We start from the raw sequence: 22,161 nt of genomic DNA, 5'->3' as shown, positions 1-22,161 counted from the left end.
AATATTTTTTAAATCCATGTTTATTAGGTCTCTTACTTCCTCCAGACTGCTCCTGAATTAGTTTTCTCCCTACCTGTTCCCACACAGCTACCAATCTCCTGACAGCCTGCCACCCCCCACCCACCAACCTTTGTTTTGCCTTGTAGTTTATTCTGCTCCGCCCCCAACACGTACTTTTATCGGTATTCAGCAGTACAAAATACTGTTTTGATGTTGCTGTTAGTTATTATTAGTATTATTGAGCTATTGAATTTGGTCCTTGAGGTACTATCATCTCTGGACAGGTGGCTTCTCAAAGAATTTATATTTTAAATTATTTATCTGAAAATAATATAGTTCTCTTTCTGGAGAGAAATCTTTGAGCCAACTCTGAATGGGAGGAAAATGCCTCTATGTTGTTACATTAACATCCACATGCAGGGGAATGATTAAAAGCAATGCGCCTCAATCGCATGCTAATCAGAAACTGCAGGGGTGTTGCGGAAAGGTCAGTAGTTATGGAGTGACTGCTGTGTGCCGAGCACAATGCCAGTCATTTAATCTTCACAGAAAACCTGCGAAGAATATGCTGTTATCCCCATCTAATAGATGGGGAAGTTGGCGTTCAGAGAAGCAAAAGGAGCTTTCCTATGCTACACCACTGGAGACCACGTCCTGGGATGGGTAGTGAAGGCCCCCAGGCTCCTTGAGAGCTGAAGTCTTAAGCTCTCTATGTGCCTCATCCTTGAATTCATTGATCCTCAGATTTGCAGAAATCTTCTCTCCTGGTGCATGACATGATCCTTTACTTTACTTTACACCCAGCTTTCCTTTCCCGATTCGGGATCCTCTGCCCGAGAACCTTGGGCAGACTACTGAACATCTTGTCCCTGTTCTTCTGATGCTATAAAGTGTGTGCACTCATAGAATTGTGGCATAGAAGGCATTTTGAATAAAAATTATGTGTGAGTTTGTGTATATTATTCTACCAAAACAGAGAGAGAGAGAGCGAGTCATTGTCCTCTTCACATTTGCCATTAAACAGGGTAAATGAGATTATAACCAATGTCATCAGCATGCCACACTTAAACAATGTAGGTAAGGATGGGTTTACAGAAACCCCACCACCACCACCAAAAAAAAAAAAAAACCCTCGCAAAATATGGGGCTTTCAGAACGAACCATGGTAGCTGAAGTCGTTGCTGGTCTTGCATTTTGATGAGGAATGGATGTGAAGTAATGTCTTATTGCTACAGCATTCCTGGTCCAGCCACTTTGAATTTTAGCAACATGGCTTCTTCTTCAGAGAAACTTATCAGAATGAAGCTCCGGTCATGAGAGGGAGCAGTGTGTCGATTTGTCCTTACCAGATGTCACACTCTGTTACTCTCATCCACCTGGAACGCACCCCACTTGCCCCCCCCCCCTTGGACTCTGCTTTCCTCGCTCAGCAAGTCTCACTTCTGCCTTAGAGAAAACCTGTGAGGGTCACTATGTTATTGAACTTGCTGTTTATGTTCTGTATGCCTGGATGACATACTTATCTTAGAAACCCACCTACCCAAACACACAGACTTCACCACTGCTATTTCCCATGCTTCCCAAACACACGGGGCACTGACCCGGTAAGGGTTTGCAAATAGTTCTTGTGCTAGGCTGCTAACCAACAAGTGAAGGTTCAAATGCATCTGGAGGAAAGGCCAACAGTCTAATTCCTAAAGACTGACTGTTGAAAATCCTATGGCCCACAGGTCTACTCTACACACTTGAAGTCACCATGAGTCAGGATCGCCTTGATGGCCACTGGTGGCTATTTTCGTAGTCCCTGTAAGCACGACATAAAGAGCATGCTGGCCCATGCTCTCCTTATTCCTGCTTCCAAAACCCAAATCAGAGATCTGACTTCTCTCTGCCTGATCATTCAGTTACACCATCAGTCTGGCACCAATCATTTTAAATGGGTGCATAGAAGTTCAGAGTTTTGACTATTCACGCATATTTTTTGATAACGTTAAGCCCAACTCTGCCATACTTATTGGTATATTTCAGCACATTGTTTATCATTTCTCTGTCTATCTGCTGATTCATAAACTAGAGATCATGGTGGTACCCACCTCACTGGGTTAGCAGAAGTATCAAACAGCAATCTTTTAAAACTCTTGGGCTGGAGTCTTTTGCATGTTGATGCTCACTAATCATCTACTGGCATGGTTAAAGGAGCCCCGGCGGTGCCATGGTTTAAGTACAGGGCTGTTAATCTGGAGGTCAACAATTCAAACCCACCAGCCATTCTGTAGGAGAATGGTGAGGCTGTCTGCGTTCATAAGGATTTGCAGCCTCAGAAACCTGATAGAGCAGTTCTCCTCGATGCCACAGGGTCCCTGTGAGTCAGATCAGATGTAAGTTAGTTAGCAGTAAGTTAGAACGATTAAGCTACATTTCCAGATACTGTGCTCCATGCAGGAGGTTTCTTCAGGGTCTTCAGGGAGCCCCAAAACATAATGTGGGAAGGATAATGACATACCTGTATGCTGTACACTGAGGGCTTTACTGGAGAGAAGAGCCAGATCTACCTACAGGGAGGGCCAGGTAAGACTGCAGAGAAAAGGTGAAGGACTCAAGGAAATTTGGGCATTTTCCATGCAACAGGTGGAATGAGAGCATAGGCCATCTAGGCAGAACAAATTAAGTGAGTAAAGGCTTATGCTTCTTGGCAAATCTGAAGGCTGTTCTTAGAGTGTCTTTTATGCCAAAGGTGGAGGAAGTGACCAGAGATAATGCTGGACAGGCAGATGGAACCCATCATGAAGAGTCTTGCATTCCACATTAAGGAGCTTGTATGTAATCTAGAAGTGGGAGGTGGCGGGGTCAAAGCACTTGAATAGTTGAAGTGTATGTTTTAAAGGCAATTCATCCTTCAGGGCTTGCAAGGATGGCTCTGACTAGTCCAGCCCCATTGATAGCTCCCCTTTCTTGGCATATTAAGAGTAGGCAGTGATCAAAACACTCCATTTATCACTTGATGATATAAATATAGAGTCTTGTGTCACCCTCAAGTAGTTTTAAGTGTTGCTCTCTTCTCTCCACAATTAGATCTTAGACTTCCTAAAATAGCACCCCCTCCCTGTGCTGAGTTGTCAGAGCTGGAAGGGATGTTAATAGCCACTGTGTCCATCCTCTCCATTTATAGCTGGTAGACCCCAAGCCAAAGAGCCTGAGGGACATCCCCAAGACTACAGTTCATTGGTGACGCAGCTTACTCCATACCTGTTGTTTGCCAACATGTTAAGTAACAACTACTTTTTGCTGTTGTGATGCAGCTGGGTAGATGTATGGGGGGTGGGGTGGACAGTATTTCAAACTTTGGATTCCCTACCCAAACTAAAGCACTATATCGTGCTTCCCTTAAAAGAATTAAGACCACAGGTGGGTGGATGTATTGATAAGGAAAGCATCCTTTTCACTTACTCATTGTCGTTATGATAACTGCAATCCATGGAGACCTCATTCATGGGAATCACCAGAGTTGTGTGCTCCAAAATATTTCAGTGGCTGCCTTTTCAGAAGCAGACTGCCAGGCCTTTCTTTAGAGGCATTTCAGGCTGAACACAAACCTCCAAACTTTGGGTTTGCAGTCAAATACATTAGCAATTTGTGCCATCCTAGACTCATCAAAGACGCTGCATTTCTCAAATCCCTAGTGCCTATTCCTGGCCCTAAATGCCACAGGTACAAGGTCAGGGAGGAGGGTGGGGAGAGGCCCAGGGGACCACAGCATCAGTGTAGCTTAGCATAGATGAGATGAGCCTGCATGGCTGTTGGGGTGTAAAAGGAGTTGGGTCTCAGAGGCAGTGCATGGGAGCTGTGACATCATAGCGTGACAAAGAACTTCTTTCCTCAATTCCTAGACATCATCAATTGGTTGAGTAATATCTTTTCAAGAGGAAAAAAGAATGAAATTATCAGGCGTGTCAGATGAAAAGTTAAAATTGTTCCTCATAAAATCAGAGACGTGACTCACCTGTGGGTGTCCATGATGAGCCACTTGCTTGTCTAGGGGTCTCTGATGACCTCATTTCAATTCTGACATTTACAAGAAAGCCAGTGCCTTATTGGAGGAGTCTACATAGCCCAAGAATGATCTACAGAGGCGACTGTATGGTTAAACGTCAGCAGGCAGCAAACAGCTGAGCAAGGACTCTGCCCCTGATTTACTGCCAGTGTGGGCAGAGACTCATTTGCATCAGAACCACCCTTTTCCCCCTGTGTGTGGGCTTTTAGATCCTGGATGGGGTGATCAAGCACATGCTGGTTAATTAACTTTATGTGCCACTGAAGAATCGACTGGCAAATCAATAGCACATGCCATCACAGTCACCTCCAGGCTCTGATTCTGTGTGTTCCTGCTCTAAAGACAGCTGATTTCTGCATTCCCCAATTAATTACCATAGGAGCGTTGTGCAACCTGTCAACCAAATGGATTATTGCTAAAATTCCAGCTGGCACCAGAGAAGGAAAGCACACGTGGCCGAGGCATTTCACTGGAGAGGTTTGAGGGTGGGCAGCCTTCTCATGAAATCCACCGGGCCTAAGAGGCTTTGCAATTGGATCTTCATTTTGTAACTTACTAGCCATGTAAGTTTGGGTACGTTTTGGTTCTCAGTTTTTCTCGCTTATAAAATGAGAGTCCACAAAGGAGTAGAATATTTACTTTCCACTCAGCAAACCTGGGCTCAATTTCCAGTGCATGCATCTACGTGCAGCAACCGCCCACCTATCATGTTGTTATCATGTTTCAGTAGTTTCAGACTAAGACAGTCTAGGAAGAAAAGACTGGCTAGCTACTTCCAAAAATCCACCTATTAAAATCTTGTGATTCGCCACAGCCTGATCCTGTTGGGCACGAGTCGCAATGAGTCCAGGCAGGCTTGGCAGCAGTTAAACACAGCACAGTCCTGAAGATGTGGATTGGTCTGGTCCGTTCACTCTCACATTCTCCCAACTATCTATTTCAGCCCTCTCTTCCAGCTTCCAGTATCTCCCTCCACTTCCCTTCTAACTCAGGATATACCTTGTTTTTTGAGAAAACAGGAGCAAGCAAAAGAGAATAGCTATATCCAGTCAGCACCAACACTGCCAACCTGCCTGCATCCCTTAGAAGCATTGTCTTGTTCTAACTAAAAGTCAACCCACCTGCTCATGCCTTATCTCCTACCTCCTCTCACCTACTCCATCACGTCATCCTAGCATTTCTTCTGTCTCTTCTGCGCCATCATAGTTTAAATGTGCTAAAAGAATCTTCCATCTCAAAACAAATTTAAAATTTCCTCCCTTAATGCTGCTTGCCCTCTTGTACTGACCCTTAGACAGCATAACCCCTGAAGCAGACAGTGCAGGTCTTCTGCTTGCACTCACTTCTGTTGTAGCCAGTCTCTCTTGAAACTTTATCAGTTTCCATGCCACAGCCACCATTTAACCGAATCTGCTTCTGTCAAGCGTCCCAATAGCATTTCCACTGTCATGGCCAACCCATCAATGTCACATTATTCAGTTAGCAAGCTTCATTCATTGCTATTGGTTATTCTTTCTTCCTTGCCGTATTGTCTTCCTTTAGCTTTCAAACACCTCCCTCTCCTTGGTTCATCTTCTTCCTCACCAGCCTCTTCCTTTTAGGTTCTGTTGTTTCTCTCTCCTAATCTTCTTGACCTAGGAGTATTAGAGAGCTCCAAGGCTCCATCCTCAGATCTCTTCAGTGTCTGTACGGGCTATCTCAAGAGCAATATCATCTAGACTTTTGGCTTTACATGTCATCTCTACTGTAGGTTTACTACTCTATTTTAGCTCTCTCCCTGGAGCTCTATAGAGAGATATATACGTGTGCCTAATGGCAATTCCAGCTCCCTGGTTGCATAGTGCTTACTCATTGGGCTGCTAACTACAAGGTTAGCTGTTGGAAACCATCAGCTGCTTCTCAGGAGGAAGATGAGACTTTCCACTCCCATAAAGATTTACAGCCTCGGAAACACTGAGAAGCAGTGATACCCCATGCGCTAGCATTGACTCCATGGTAGTGAGCTAGATTTTGAAAATGGAAATTCAACTTAAATTCAAATTAGTTTTAAAACATATCCCAACCACAACTATGATCCTCACCCTGTTACCCCACACCAGCTTGCTTCTTCTGTGCTCTTCTGTCTCAGTAAATCGCACTTCCACTCACCCCACTGCTAAGGCCGAAACATTTGAAATCATTCTTGACTCGTTTATACTTTTTACCCGTGACAAGTGCCGTTACGTCTACATTTACAAATGCAACCCACATTAAGCCATGTCTTCCCATAACTCTTCTAGAGCAAGCCAACATTGCTTCTCCACCAGGTTATCACAGGCCTCTGCCAACCAGACTCTCCACTTCCTTCTGGCCTTCCTTGTCTGTTTCCTCATGCCATCCAAAATGATCCTTTTAAAGTAAAAGCCAGACCTTGGCCCTCCCTTACATGAAACTATCACCCTAGGAAAGTTTAAAAGCTCTTACCACGGCCTGCGAGTGCGAGGGTGAAGCTGGCCCCGGGCCTTCCTCTGCTTCAAACGCAGGGACATCTGGCTGTTCCTCAAACACGCCAGCTACGTTCTCCTTGTACCTTGGTTTTCCCATTATCCACAGTGCTTTTCTCCAATTAGCATCCACTCTCACTTCCCTCATACTGCCTCTCAGATGTCATCTATGAGAGAGGGCTTCCGTGACACGTTCCACAGCTTGACTGGTTTTATTTTCCTCCATAGCCCTTATTCCAAATCAAATGTATATTTTATACATCTTGGGTTATTTTCTCTCTCTCTCCACACCTTAGACCTTAACACCTAAAGAGACATGAAGTTTCCCCCCATCATTTTTTACACTGCTGTATCCTTAAAGCTAACAACTATGCTTAGCTCATTTACAGTAGGATTCCTATAAATATTCAGTGAATTAATATTTTAATGAGTGAATAAATAAATAACTCCCTATTCATGGATTTGCTATAACGTTATGAAGTATAGTTTCTGGCACATGGTTTGAGTCTTCAGAATAGAATACCTGTCCTTTTTGGAATGACTCTAACTAAAATGGAGCTGAGCTCTGGCAGCAGTGTAGAGAAGTTAACCATTTCATGAGATCTCCTATTAACAGGGCCGACTCTGATACCTGTGTTTTATATATTCTCACATGGCCTCTGCTCTTTTAAGGATTATAGAAACCATGTTTCATGGAACGTACGGGATAAGTCGAATGTATTGCTACCAAGGTTGCAGTTCCTACCTGAACAGGTTTATTCTAATCAAAATGTATGCAAATGTGGTTAGTTGCATAGCTCGGTGATGCTTGTTTTGATCTCATTAGTATGCCTTCAAAAAAAAATAAAGGATATTTTTGTGCCATTGATCAAAAGAATTTCGAGGTCAGAGATAGTATTTGATTTTTAACAAAGCCCAAGTGTCTATCATCCCAAATCACAGAGGCTTTGAACAAGTTTGTAGGAATCCTGTTCTATATAAAATAGTAGTTTTTAGGAAGACCCAAAAATGAGCCAAGAGAGAGAAGTCTATCAGCCTGGAAGAGTGAAGAAACTATGGCTGATATTCAGAAGTTAGTAGAAGAAAATCCTAGAATTTCCATTGTTGAGTTAGCTACTAAAGCTGGAGTCTCACATGGTTGGACATTTTCAATTTTAAGAGGCCTCAGCAAGCTTTCGGCTTGATGCGTGACACCAGTGTGATGTGCAGATGGTCTTGCTCAAAGAGTTAATCTTCCCATCAATCTTTCAAACACAATCAAGGCTAATGAACACAATTTTATGGAATGAGTTCTGAATGAGGGATGAGTCTTAGCATTGGCAATACAATCCAGAGAGTAAGTCCCAAATAAAGGAGTATATGCTAAGGCAGTGGTTCTCAACCTTCTTAATTCTGCAACCCTGTAATATAGTTCCTCATGCTGTGGTGACACCCCCAACCATAAAATTATTTTGTTACTACTTAATCACTGTAATTTTGCTACTGTTATGAATTGGGCAACCCCTGTGGAAGGGTCGTTCAACCCCCAAGTGGGTCACGACCAACAGGTTGAGAATCACTGAAATCTAAGGAGATTGGCTAGACCCTTAAATTCCAGGCATAGAAGTCCGCTCAGGATGTTATGATGACCTTTTTGGGGGTCCCAAAGGGGCAATCTTGATAACTTTGCTCAAACGACCCAGGACAATCATGGGGGTAGAGGCGGTACTAGGGAGAAGTTTTAAGAAAATTACAAACTGTCTGTGTCAGAAAAGGCCAGGAAACTTCTGTCAAGGACTTTCTCCAACGAAGAGAAGCTAGCTGCTCATCTGGGGAAGGTAGCAAGGGCTTCCCTGGGAGAATCGCCCCACCAACCCCCACCCAGATCTAGCCTGTCACATATGAGCTCCTGGAGTCCGGTCACGTTGCTATTGTTATGTGATGTCAATGGAAGAGCACAAACTTCTTTGGGGAAGGGTCAGAGAGACGGAATCACTTCCGTACAAAGCTTATAGACCTAGATGGGCGCTCTCTCCAGAAACCATAGCTTCACATCTGGATATTGTTCTTTAACAAAGGCGTCTGCAATCTTGTAGCAAGGCCTTTTACTTACCTTCATATTTCTAATATTTTGTTTAACCTGTGGGCATTTTTTACATGCTGTTTACTTAGATAAAACAAATGTCATCATGTTCATTTTTATGGGAAGCAAGCAGTCGATCTGAAGGTCTCCTACAATTCTTCCCACCTCCCACAGGGCATGGAAAATGCTGCCTGTGTCCTAGCCGTGTACTAAACGTCTAGGGAGCATGGGACACTGAGTACGACGGAATAATTGGAAGAGAATTGTAAAACGTGTGGGTTCAGGAAGGAGAAAGGATTTGGCATGTGAAGGCATTGTCCCATCCTAATGTCATATAGTGACATCTGATGCTCTCTTTTGATCTACAGGGCATGCTCTTTTGTTACTTTTAAGAAACTTGAAATGTGAAAAATAAAGAAAACAATCCAAAACAAATCACCACCAACAAGTCCATTCTGGCTCATGGTGATCCCATAGGACATAGAAGAACTGCTCCTTAGAAGCGTTCCAAGACCAGTGGTCTGTGGGGGAAAGATGAGACTTTCTACTCCTAAAGAGTGACAGTCCCAGAAACCCCCAGGAGCAGTTCTACCCTGACCCATAGCATCGCTGTCAGCGGGCATCGACTCCACCCTAGTGAGTGTGGATTGGGGTTTGGTAAATCTATAGGGGAGAGAACAGCTGCATCTTTCTCTTGAGGAGTGGCGGTTTGGTTTGAACCCCAAACCTTGCGATTAGCAGACCAACACTTATCTTGTACTACTAGGGTTCCTTGGACAGGTTGTCCCCACTCACCTACCCACCCACCACCACACACCAAAAAATTTGCTTTCACCCCAGAAGTTCCATCTCCCTGGGGCGTAACCGCCTTTATACCTTCATCCAAGCCCTGAAGATTTACTGGCAATAAAAGGAGTTTTGACCTCTTAACTGACGTGAGCTGTGCGACCTTGGGCCAGTTCCTTGTACTATCTGAGCTTATATTTACCCAGGGATTAAAATAACAGCGCTTTCATTGGACTGCTGCCATGATTAGGAGGGATTACCTAGTGAATCTCTTAGTTCAGCACCAATCTCCAGCTCCCTTCTCCTCCAGTGCTCCTGCCACCCTCTCCCATTTTCCTTCTTCCATTTACATCATTGTAGAGATCTCTTAGAGAGCTCTCCCATCCGCCAGCATCCGTGTCCGCCTTTATACTGCTCAGGTATAGTCGTGGCAGAGATTAGTCTGGTTTTGAGACAAAGGTAGCCAACTTGTGGAACCATCGCAACTCAGTGGAGATTAAACAGATAATGATTTTTGTTGGGGTTATGATAATATTTCCTTTGATAAGACCCTCTCCTTCTGAACTGCACATTCTATGGCAAAAGCTTGGTAGATTCTTTAACTTCCTGGTTACTTAAATTTATTAAAAGTCTGTGTGAAATAAAACTCCAAAACTACCTCCTGGTGAAGTCCCCCTCCCTCCCACGCTAGTCCAGTTCAGCATGGAGGACTGGAGGTGAAGAGGGAGCTCTTCTGCTCTCACAGTGCATCCCAGTCCGCAGCTCCATGAGCCTCACTCTTACTAAGTCATTGGCTCATAGCTTCCTCTCCCTTAGCTTTGCTGGAGATAGAGTCCTTGACAAAAATCCATGCTGAGCTCAAAGGATTCATGACCCTCCCTGGATGCCTTGTCAGTTAGGACATGGTAAGTTATGGTCCAGTGACAAACAACTCCAAAGCCAACCTTGTCTCTTCCTCACTGGTGGCTCTGCCTCCTCTGGTGCCTTTGGGCTACAGGGAAGAGGGAAAGAGAGGAGTCTTAATTGGCCCACTGTTTCTGGCCTTCCCAAGTAGTGTGTTGCTGCTTCTCTGGCTAGCCCTTTCTGGTTAATGATACTCCATCTCTGGTAGTTGTGGGTCTTCTCCAGAAGGTCCTATAAGGTTTCCTCATTACAGCTCATTAAAGTAAAGAGCTGGCTTCACACCACTATAAAGCAAAGCCACGCTCACTGTCATCAAGTGATGCCAACTCACAGGGAAGCTATTGGATAGAACTGCCCCTGTGCGTTTCCAAGACTATAATTCTCTATAGGGGTAAAATGTCCCATCTTTCTCCTGTGGAGCAGCCAGTGATTTCGAACTACTGGCCTTGTTGTCACATCCCAACCACTGTAACCAGTGTAACCCCCACCAGGGATGCTTCATAGGACTATATAGCCAACTTCAACTAGACAAAAGTATAATCCTACCTTGTGCCAGGAAGAGTCCCTGAGTGGTGCAAACAATTAAGTGCTAATTGAGAAGTTGGAGGTTGGAGTCCACACAGAGGTGCCTAGAAAGGTCTGGCTATATACATATACTGTCAAAAAAAAAAAGCCATTGAAAACCAATCATCTTTTTAGTTGATGGTTCTAGGGTTGGAAATCTGAACTAAACTCAGCTGGATAGTTCAGGTGGAAGCTAGACTCCCTTATATGTACAGTCAGCAGGCAGGCCTGCTTCAGGGTCTGGATGGAGTGTTGGAGAAATGGCCGGGCCATGTGTCTCTCGTCATCCTCCAGGTTAACTTAGGTTTGTTCACATGGAAACTTGGCAGGTTTCTAAGAAAGAGGGCAGAAGCATGTGAGATCTCTTGACTCCCGGGCTGGAAATTAACTGGAGGTTGATTCTGACATCTTCTATTAGCAAAATTCTCAGAGCCAGCTCCGATCTAAGGAGTGGACCAATAGACTCTGCCTTAAATGGGAGGTTTAACAAATCACATCCAACTGGGAGGGTCGAGAGGATGATACGTGGCATACCTCTCCGGGTACTAACGACCACCAGACATGCCTGGTCTGCTGAGACAGGGAGCAGAGGTTGAAGCAGAGATGATGGAACGATAGCGACCAGGTCTGCTAGTCTAATCTGTCCTGTCACAGTTGCTGACCAATGGTGATGGAGGGCTTTATTTTAAAAAAGTCTTTCACATCTTTTCGTCTATAGCTTTGAGCCACAAACAAATGTCAGAGCAACAGGGAAAGTCCCCATGGATCTTATTACAAACAGGAACCACCTTCAAGGGCAGGTGACCTGCTGCAGGTCATGCATCTAGTTTTATTTTATTTACCTGGACCATGGTCAACTATACAAAACGATGACGGCGAAGGAGAGGCTTTGGAGAGGCATCTAGGGCTGGAAACGACAGGGGCACAGTGGGCTGGGGATGTCATCAGACACCAATTTCTACAGCTTACATCAAGGAACTTTATATTTAAGCCTACTTTTTTTAATGAAGGAAATTTCTTAAAGGATTTTAAATAAGTAGTTCACATGATTGGTTTTTGTTTTGTTTTGTTTTTTTCCTGAAAGATCTCTGGAGCTCCAATAGTAAGACTGGATCGCAGGGGGAACCCAGACTCACATTCAGACGTTTAGTGACCACGCTAAAAGTTAGCTCTTTCCCAAATGCAATTTACTTCCTTCTATAAGTCCCAGCTTTCCATGGCTGTAAACTAGGATAAGGGAAGGGCAGGAGACTATATATTTTCTAAATGTGTGTGCAAGCATTTAGAAACACACGCAGGTTATTCATTTGCATCCAATCCAAACAGGCTGGGGAGTTTCTGGTTTGTGGTCTCTGTAGAGAGACGTAGTTTAACCAGAGGGATGGAGTCCAGTGGTGGCCTTTCTGGTTGCTTAATGACCCTAGCGAGCCACGCCGGCTGAAGCCCTGGCATTCTAGACCCAGACTTTGAACCCATGAGTACATTGACTATTTCTGAAGATTCAAATTCAAAAGTCAATGAGTGCCGAAATATGCGAGATATTTTCTTAACACATCAGGGGGACCGTTGGAGGTGAGAGGAGAGGAGCTGAGACAAAGGCAAGAGGTGACCTCTTTCTGTGAGCCTAGCTTCCCACAGAAACCCCAAACACACTGCCATCGAGTTGATTCCACTCACACCGACCCTATAGGACCCACAAGGAAACGCTGTCGTTTCTCAGACTCTAATTCCAGGAGTTAAAAGCCTCCTCTTTCTCCCACCGAGTGGCCACGGGTTTTGAACTACTGGCCTTGCATTCAGCTGCCCAACCAAAAACTACTGGCAGGGCCCCTCTTAGAAGGTCCGTTCCCTCTGCTCTCGGCCCCCACAGGAACGTTGGGGGCATCGGTGGGAACTGTGCGGTGCATGCGAGCCTCACCCCAACAGCACCCGTCTGCACGACCCGTAGTAAAAGCGACTGTTCTGTCATTGCGTTGCAGCTCCAGAAACTAAAACGATCACTTTCTTTCAAGACCAAGAGTTTACGGAGCAAAAGTGCCGACAACTTCTTCCACACCAACAGCGACGCAAAGCTGCCAGCAGACGTGTTGGCCCCTGTCAGCCCCAGCTCCAGCCCGCTGCCCACGGCCGGAAGCCTGACGTCCACGCCCACCAGAGCGGGTCTGCACCCAGCCAGTGGCAAGGCCCATGCCTTTCAAGAGCACATCTTCAAGAAGCCCACGTTCTGTGATGTCTGCAACCACATGATTGTGGGTAAGGCCCGGCCCCTGTATCCAGGCTCCCATGCCCCTGGGAAACTGAGGGAGAGGGGAATATCCCAAACCTAGTGCCTCAGGACTCGGGCCTCAGAGATTTGCAAGAAGGAAGCCTAATGGAGCGTGCTTTGAAGACCAGTCTTTGTGAAAGCACGAGGGAAACAGGATTGGGCAGAAGGAGACATTAGGCGGTAATAATAGTTGTAAGAAAGATGTCAATCTCACTGAGCACTCTAAAGCCCCCCCGAGACTGGGTTTTTGTCAACTGCAAGCTGCCATTGCTTATGAGCAGCTCCAGGGAAGAAGGGGTAACAAGGAAGGTCCTCTTGTCCAAGGGCAACCTTCAAGGACAGACTCCAAAAGTGTCTGTCTGTCTGTCTGTCTGTCTGGAGCAGGCTTGAAAGGGATCCTCATTTGATACTTTACAGGTGATCAACCCAGCCAAGCAGGTATGGGAATGGATTATTCTGGAGCTAAGAGTCTTCACAGGAGAGATGACACTTTCTACTCCTTTAAAGACTGATAGTCTCAGAAACCCACTGGCGGTTCCTGCCTGTCTAATAGGGTCACCATGAGTCAGAATTGGCTCTCTAGCCGTGCGAGGAGTCTTCAGAGAGGCACTGAACTGGGGAGGAAATGAGATTCCGTCTCCCTGACAGCTTCGCTCAAGAAAATGACTCCGTCACAATAAGTCAGGGGAAAGGGGCTGGCTGGGGAGTCTGAGAGAGTCCCCAGTGGAGACAAGGATCTATAAAATATCCCCACTAGAAGGGAAATATGGGCCATTCAAAGCCATAGCCATGGAATTCTACAGTTCATTGTCATCTGCCTCTCCCGTGTCAAAAATCCAGTGACCAAACAGATGGCCGAAACCATAAAGGGGATTTAGTAAGACTCAGGATGATGCCTTTATGCCAGTTGGTGTGAATAATAATACATTTTGGTAAATTCACAAGACAACTATTACAGAACAAGCGAAAGAGGGGAAGGAGACAGACTGAGTTTGCTCTCTAAGGGGATGATGGGGCTGAACCCTGCTGTGAGCAATCAAAGGGCAGAAGCCCAGAATAAGGAAACACGATGAGGCTGAAAATCAAAAGTCCAGGCTTACTCCACCATGGGCTCTTCTTCCCTAAGGTGGCACTGATACGCCACATAAATAGTCTCTCAAACGCTGAGAAAAAGCAACACAGATACAGACCAGGGCCTGGGACAGAGGCCATCCCGACCTGGAGACTGGTGCGGGCCCAAGCTGTGGTTCCTGCTCCGGTTCCCCTTGGCAGCTCCAGTATTAGGCCGTTGCAGTGAACACTTCCGGGGGAAGAACACTGTTCGTGTCATTAGTCCTGGCATCGCAGCCTGGAAACCAGCACCTAGGGTGGCCCTACCTGGACCGAAAAAGAGATGATCTTTTAACCTCAGCTTTTTGCACCTCTCAGCGCATTTGTGATCTGATAGTTTCTGAGGTCAATGCCCAAAATGGGTTTCCCTGGGCTAAAGCAAGATGTCAGCAGCGCTGCTCCCCTGGAAGAGGAGGTCCTTCTTCCTCGCCCTCTCCCTGTCTCTATCCCTTCTTCCTTCCCTCCAGACCTCTTTTTCTTTCTTTCTTTCTTTTTTCTTTCTTTCTTTCTCTTTTTGGTGCCTGCTGGAGTTTTCCTGCATTTTTTGCTTATATCTTTTGTTCTAGAACAGTGGTTCTCAACCTTCCTAAAGCCACGACTCTTTAATAGAGTTCCTCATGTTGTGGTGACCCCCCGACCTTAAAATTTTTTTCATTGGTACTTCATAACTGTCATTTTGCTACTGCAATGAATCGGGCGGCCTGCTGTGAATCGAGCACAGGTTGAGAACCGCTGCTCTAGAGCCTCAAAACCAGCAGTGGCTGGTTGGTTCCTTCTTATTCTTCCATGTCTTCAGTTCTGGCTCTTCTACCTCTCTCTCTCACTTACAAAGACACTGGTGGTGCCTTGGTTAAAGCACCCAGGTTGGTGATTTGAGCTCCCCCCACCCCCCAGTGGCTTAGAGGAAGAGAGATGTATAATTCTGCTTCTGAGTAACTTACAACCTTGGAAAACCCTATGGGGTAGTTCTACTCTGTCCTAAAGAGTCCATATGAGTCAAACTTGACTCAATGGATCTGGGTTTGGTTAGTTATACTTGTTTTGGACCCACCCAGATCTTCCAGGATAACTTCTTCAGCTTAAGCAACCTTACTTCCATTGCAACCTTAATTCCCTTCTGCCATGTAACATGACAGGGTTCCAGGATGGGAATGTAGACTTGTTTGGGGCATCACTTTACTGCCCCTCATTCCCAATATATGGATCAAAGCAACTCATCAATGAAGTAGTGGGGGGGGGATCTTTGTCTGAAGATTACAGACTGGCCCTTGTTGACTCTGGTTCCCATCCTTGCTCTGGTATCAGTTATAATGACTTTGTAATGCCATGGGTCAAGAGCCATTTGATTTCATGGCTGACAAAGAATTGCCACCCTTTGCTGTGTACCCAATGGGGAGAAAACAGACCCGATTTGCTCCACTGTCCTAGTGACATAATTAGCCTTGTACCCTACAAGGCAAACTTTGATGAGAAGGAAAATTGCAGAAGAACCAGGAGCTGGGTGGGTCCAAAACAAGTATAACTAACCAAACCCAGATCCATTGAGTCAAGTTTGACTCATATGGACTCTTTAGGACAGAGTAGAACTACCCCATAGGGTTTTCCAAGGTTGTAAGTTACTCAGAAGCAGAATTACACATCTCTCTTCCTCTAAGCCACTGGGGGGTGGGGGGCTCAAATCACCAACCTGGGTGCTTTAACCAAGGCACCACCAGTGTCTTTGTAAGTGAGAGAGGGAGGTAGAAGAGCCAGAACTGAAGACATGGAAGAATAAGAAGGAACCAACCAGCCACTGCTGGTTTTGAGGCTCTAGAGCAGCGGTTCTCAACCTGTGCTCGATTCACAGCAGGCCGCCCGATTCATCTACTAGGGTCTTCAGGGAGTACGGGAAGACTTGTAACATTATCATTATTATTAATGGAGGGGGGAATAATCATCACTCTCCAGAGGCACTGAGAGGTATTCAGAAAACAAACCAAATTAATTTAGCAGAGGAAAAACACCTAATAGAAATAATTTGTGGGTGGAAATAATGTCCAGCTAATAGGGAGTAATTAGTCTCTCTTTACCACAGCAATGCTCCATTGACACCTTAGGGATTGTCCCTAATTCTGCAACTCATACGCTAAAAGGGGTATTGTCAATCAAGAGGGATTCTAGAAGAGGGTGGCACCTCAGAATGGTGAGTGACATATGAAAATAAACTTGTGAGGGAGCTCTCAGAGTGCGGTGTGTAAAAGACATAGCAGTTGTAGCTGGCTTCTTTTAATACCATGTTGGAAGAAATCAAAAGACTCATTGATGTGCCTTTCCAGGAAAGAGTTGGTGACGAGAGGTGAAAAGTAAGAGGCAGATTTCAACAAGAACCTAACTGTTTAATAGTTTGTACTTGAATGGTTCATCTTGTAGCTTGACTTCTGGTAGGCTTCAATATTTTCAAGCTCTAATGGCCTAATATTCGGTGAAATGAAACTTGACATATGTGTTGCTTCCCTAAAAGTGCACTATCAAGATGTGTCAACATTGAACTTGAACATATCAGTCAGTACGATGTGCCCAGGAAGTTACTCCAAAAATTATAAATTCAATGTCATCAAGTTGGTTCTGATTCAAGTGTGGCCATAATACTGTATAACAAACTACCCCAACACAAAAACTCCAGCATTGAAAACAGACGCTGTTTATGTTGAATGTTGACTCCGCCGGCCTCAGAGTAGCTGGACTCGTAATCTGTACTTCTCACGGCTCTACATTTCTCTTGCCTATTCTTGGACTAATGGGCTAGTGAGCACGTCATGGCCTGCTAGTGACCAGGACAAGTTGAAACAAGCAAAGTTCCAAAAGACTCGGAACTGGAAGTGGCACCCCATCATGCCTGCTCACATGCCGCTAAGTCATGGAGCCAAGGCCTAAGTCAGAGGAGTACAAGTGCTCTCCCCCTGACACAGGCAGGGGGAAGAATGGGGTCAATGGTCCACTCCAGCACCGGGCTTAGATAGGTATCTAGGTTACGGAACCTTGTTGGGTTAAGTAAATTCTGACAAGTCTTGGAGCTGCCATCTTTCAGCTTTACTTCCTCATCTGGAAGTGATTTCTGGCCTCCCATTCTCTGCACAGGTGGGGCTCATCCTGCCCTATGCCTAGCGCTTGGGTGACGTGGCCTCCAACTTCAGTTTTTGTGTCTGCTTCCTTCACTTCTGAAGCTAATGCGTCACTTTCCATTTCCTCTCAAACTTCCCCCAGGCCTTTTCAAGGCAGTGCTGTTCATAACCCTTAAATAGGTGATGATGAGTCTCTATTTTAAATCTCATGGTGATGAGAAAGGAGGAACAGAACAAATGTTTTATAAAAATGAGAAATGGAAATGAACATGCACACAAAGGCCCCGTGGAGAGGCTGAGGCATTCCACAGCCGGCACCCTAAAGAGGAGTCTAATAGACGTCGAATCTGGCAACTGTTTTGAAAAGGCATCACACACAAAGATGCCCTGTGCTACACAGAACTGCCCTGTGCTTTTCTCTTACCAGGATGAAAGGGAGGCTGTAGCTGCTCTCGTGCCTTGAGAAGAAAACAGAGCACATCGCACTGGTTTTTTCAAAGACATAAACAAAATTAACCCATTAATATGCTCTTCTACACATGAAAAAAAGTGAGGGGTTGGGGAAGGGTTAAGCAACATCGGACACAAATGGAAAGGGGGAGAGAGAAGAGGCCGAAGGAAGGGAAAGAGAAACGGGTGAGGTAGGGCTCATTGTGTGTTAACTTTCTGAAACCATGCAAACATAAAAAGGTGCCAAGTCGATTCTGACTGTGTGTCAGAGTCGAACTCCACTGCATAGGCTTTTCAATGAATGATTTTTCCAAAATAGGTGTCCAAGGCATTCTCTTGAGGTGAGTGGGCTAGGCTCAAATCGCTAGCATTTCACAGTGCAGAGAACTTTTAAAATCTGCGGTAATGCATGAGGATAATCTGCCATCTTTCTCTTTCTTCACCCTTCACATCCCGATCTTGGAGGAAACATGCTGTCTGATCTGAAGGTCGCAGAGAGCCTCGGGCCTCCACATCCATCACCTCCACAGCTGTTGCCTTCTGGCCACAGATGATCTGTGGGGTCCACATTCTTGCCTAAGCCCCCCTGTCGTTATCCCCTTAAAATGATACTTATAAAAAGTTATTAAAGCTATTTCTCTTCTCTTTTCAACTGAGAACGAAAGGCTAAATGAAAGCCAAGATAACCTACATCACCTTCACCTTAGACACTTTCCAGCTGATGGATTTTTTTTTTTTTTAGGTGGAATGACTATCTAGGATTTCTTAGCGGTCTAGAAGGCCTAACATCTGTGTCTTACCTGATAGCCTATGCAGCCCAATCCTGTTCCTTCCAGCTGGCAATATCATACATTATCCCACAAGACCATTGACCAATACTAATAGAGCTGAACCCCAGCCTTGTTCACTGCCCATCTGTATCTCATCTCCTTCATTCTTTATTCCTTCATTCCTCATTCTCTATCGCCAGTTTCCTCCTTGGACTTGATACCTAAAACTGTTCATTTCCCACTGACCTGGCTCCCAAAGCCATCAGGCTCATGACAGACCTTATGGGTGTAACCTCTGGCTAATTTCCTCTTGCCTTCTGGACTTAGATACCTTGTATGATCATCTCTTCAGGCTACCCCTGCCAGGCATATTTGGTCACCTATGCCAACAAAAGAGAATCAGCCCAACTCTTCATGGACATGTAAGAGAAATGGGCGGTCAGGTATGTCTTCCAGCCCCATGGCTAGAAGGTCCCAGCCTTTAAGCCAATGAAACCTTAGCCTGGGAGAGTTCTGAGAGTTCGTGTACTTTGTTACTTGAATATTCTTACTTCACCATGCAGATCAACTTTGCCAGCCTTGGCCATGACCTGGGCATTAGAGATTGAGGGGACATATCTTCTCTGTGCTTCAGCTAAATCCATCTCATCTATGACATTCCATCTTTTACCTTGAATTAACTGTCTACAGAGACTCTCGTCAGTATTGCGTTTCCTGAGGCATTCTGTATATCACTGAAAGGTCACAGACATTGAATAAGTCAACATGTACTTCTAGTAGAACTCGCTTATGACTTGGATCCACTGCATCAATTGAGCACCTGGGTAGTTTTCAGTATGGCTTGAAATGTCCAAGGGACAGTCACTGTGGGACATAAGGGTAGCTTTGTCCTTGGAAAGATTGCCTAGATGCAGAAGCTGACACATGGCTTCTTGTGAAAGTGATTTATTGAGGCAGTACCCCGAGGAAGTATGAGCCTGGGAAGAAACTCATAGTGATATGTTTCTAAAAGACCAGTCATTGAAGACCCGGGAATCACAGTTCTTCTCTGATATACACAGGTTCACCATTTTTATGTTTCAAATAGGCCTTCACTTCATGTATATGTTTTAAAAGCGATATCTAGAAACTTAAGGACCTGTCTAATAAACTTGTTAGTTTTTAATGACCACAACTTAACTACCACTTCACTATTAGAGCACAAAACTCAGTAGTGGACATGAGCCTCCAACTTTTCAGTTAACAGCCCAGAGCATTAATCATTTATACTCACTCCTCAGGGTACTGCCTCAATAAATCACTTTCACCAGCGGCAAATCATTCCTTTCTATTCTGTGCACATCAGGCCAATCTTGAGAGCCCCATGTTAATTTGGTGAACATAATTTTAAGTGGAAGTACGTCTACCTGGAGTGCAGTCAGAAGTTGCTGATCAAAAAAAAAAAAAAGAGGTTGCTGGTCTGAATGGGCAAGAATGTTTGAGGAGGTGGGAATGGTGGCCTAGAGAAGACTCAGGGTGACATGACTGTTGTCTTCACAAAACTGAGGATGCCTTGTTTGGAAGAGAGTGCTAAGTGGAAATGTTGGACGATACAATGAGACAGAGTTCAGGATGCTCAAAGATCCAGCTTCCTTTCAGGAGTGTTTTCCAGTCTAGTCTGTTGGGGCACCACGCCCTGACCCCAAGTCAACAGATGATCCTTGAACTAACTATAAGCTTTTGCTTCTTGTTGTGGTGTGTTTTTTTGTTGCCATTGGTTTGTTGTTGTTTTGTTGTATATTGTTGCTTGGTTTTGCTCTGTCTTGTTTTTGTGCATGTTATTATCTCCGCAGGTCTGTCTAAATAAAATAGGCTGGATGAACAATCTGGAGGAGAAAACAACGGGACTGACAGTTCCGGGGGGACATGGGAGAGGGGGAAGTCGGGGGGCAAGGTAGTGGTGTGAACAAACCCAGGGACAAGGGAACAAAAAGTGATCCAAATTGGTGGGGGGGGGGGGGTGGGGAAGGCCTGATAGGGCATGATCAAGGGTAATGTAACAAAGAGGAATTGCTGAAACCATGGTCGGAACTGAGCATGACAGTGGGACAGGAGGAAAGTCAAGGGAAATAGAAGAAAGATCTGGGAGGCAAAGGCCATTTATAGAGGTCTAGATAAAGACTGTATATACACAAATATATTTATATATGAGAATGGAGAAATAGATCTATGTGCATATATTTATAGGTTTAGTATTAAGGTAGCAGAAGAACATTGGGCCTCCACTCAAGTACTCCCTCAATGCAAGAATACTTTCTTCTGTTAAATTGGCATTCTATGATGCTCACCTTCCTAACACAATCGCTGAAGACAAAGCGGGTGAATAAGCAAATGTGGTGAAGAAAGTTGATGGTATCTGGCTATCAAAAGACATAGCATCTGGGGTCTTAAAGGCTTGAAGATAAACAAGTAGTCATCTTGCTCAGAAGCAACAAAGCACACATGGAAGAGGCACACCAGCCTGTGTGATCGCAAGGTAACAACAAATAATATCATTGTGTGCTCACCTCCATGATACGATCACTGAAGACAAATGGGAGCATACGCAAATGTGGTGAAGAAAGCTGATGGTGCCCAGCTATCAAAAGATATAGCATCTGGGGTCTTAAAGGCTTGAAGGTAAATAAGCAGCCATCTAGCTCAGAAGCAACAAAGCCCACATGTAAGAGGCACACCAGCCTGTGTGATCGCAAGGTTTTGAAGGGATCAGGTATCAGGCATCATCAGAACAAAAAATCTTACCATAGTGAATGAAGGGGGGAGTGCAGAGTGGAGACACAAAGCCCATTTGTAATCCACCGGAGATCCCCTTGCAGAGAGGTCTCAGGGAGGAGACAAGCCAGACAGGGTGTGGTGTAGCAACAATGAAAAATACAACTTTCCTCTAGTTCCTAAATGCTTCATCCCCATACACTATCATTATTCCAATTCTACATTGCAAGTTTGGCTAGACCAGAGGATGTGCACTGGTACAGATAGGACCCAGAAACACAGGGAATCTAGGGCGGATGATCCTTTCAGGACCAGTGGTGTGAGTGGCGATTCTAGGAGCGTAGAGGAAGAGAGGGTTGGAAAGGGGGAACCAATTACAAGGATCTACATGTGACCTCCTCCCTGGGGGATGGACAACAGAAAAGTGGGTGAAGGGAGACATCGGACAGTGCAAGATATGACAAAATAATAATTTATAAATTATCAAGGGTTAATGAGGGAATGGGGAGCAGGGAGGGATGGGGAAAAATGAAGACCTGATGCCAGGGGCTTAAGTGGAGAGTAAATGTTCTGAGACTGATGAGAACAATGAATGTGTAGATGTGCTTTACACAATTGATGTCTGTATGGACTGTGATAAGAGTTATATAAACCCCTAATAAAACAATCCAAAATAATTTAAGAACAGGCACCATAGATGTCAAAATGTTGGTGGTTCAAACCCACCAAGGACTCCTTGGAAGACAGATGATCTGTTTTCAAAAAGTCAGAGCGTTGAAATCCCTATGGAGCAAATCTACCCCACACACTTACAATGAGTTGACGTTAACTCAACAGCACCTAATAACATACTGCTTTTGGATA

At 44.9% G+C, this 22,161-nt stretch overlaps 1 protein-coding gene across 2 annotated transcripts in view; it reads left to right on the top strand.

Moving 5' to 3' along the window:
* Nucleotides 1-22,161, top strand: part of STAC (SH3 and cysteine rich domain) — a 188,827-nt gene that overhangs the window by 55,215 nt on the left and 111,451 nt on the right. For both annotated transcript variants that reach the window (XM_075548916.1, XM_075548915.1), the window contains exon 2: nucleotides 12,829-13,102. In XM_075548916.1, coding sequence (XP_075405031.1) covers nucleotides 12,829-13,102 — 274 coding nt within the window. The remainder of the gene's footprint in view (nucleotides 1-12,828; nucleotides 13,103-22,161) is intronic.

Source organism: Tenrec ecaudatus, chromosome 4, assembly GCF_050624435.1.
Source record: "Tenrec ecaudatus isolate mTenEca1 chromosome 4, mTenEca1.hap1, whole genome shotgun sequence".
Lineage (NCBI taxonomy): Eukaryota > Metazoa > Chordata > Mammalia > Afrosoricida > Tenrecidae > Tenrec > Tenrec ecaudatus.
The sequence above is the reverse complement of the archived record's forward strand: the minus strand, read 5'-3'. Positions and strand labels throughout refer to the sequence as shown.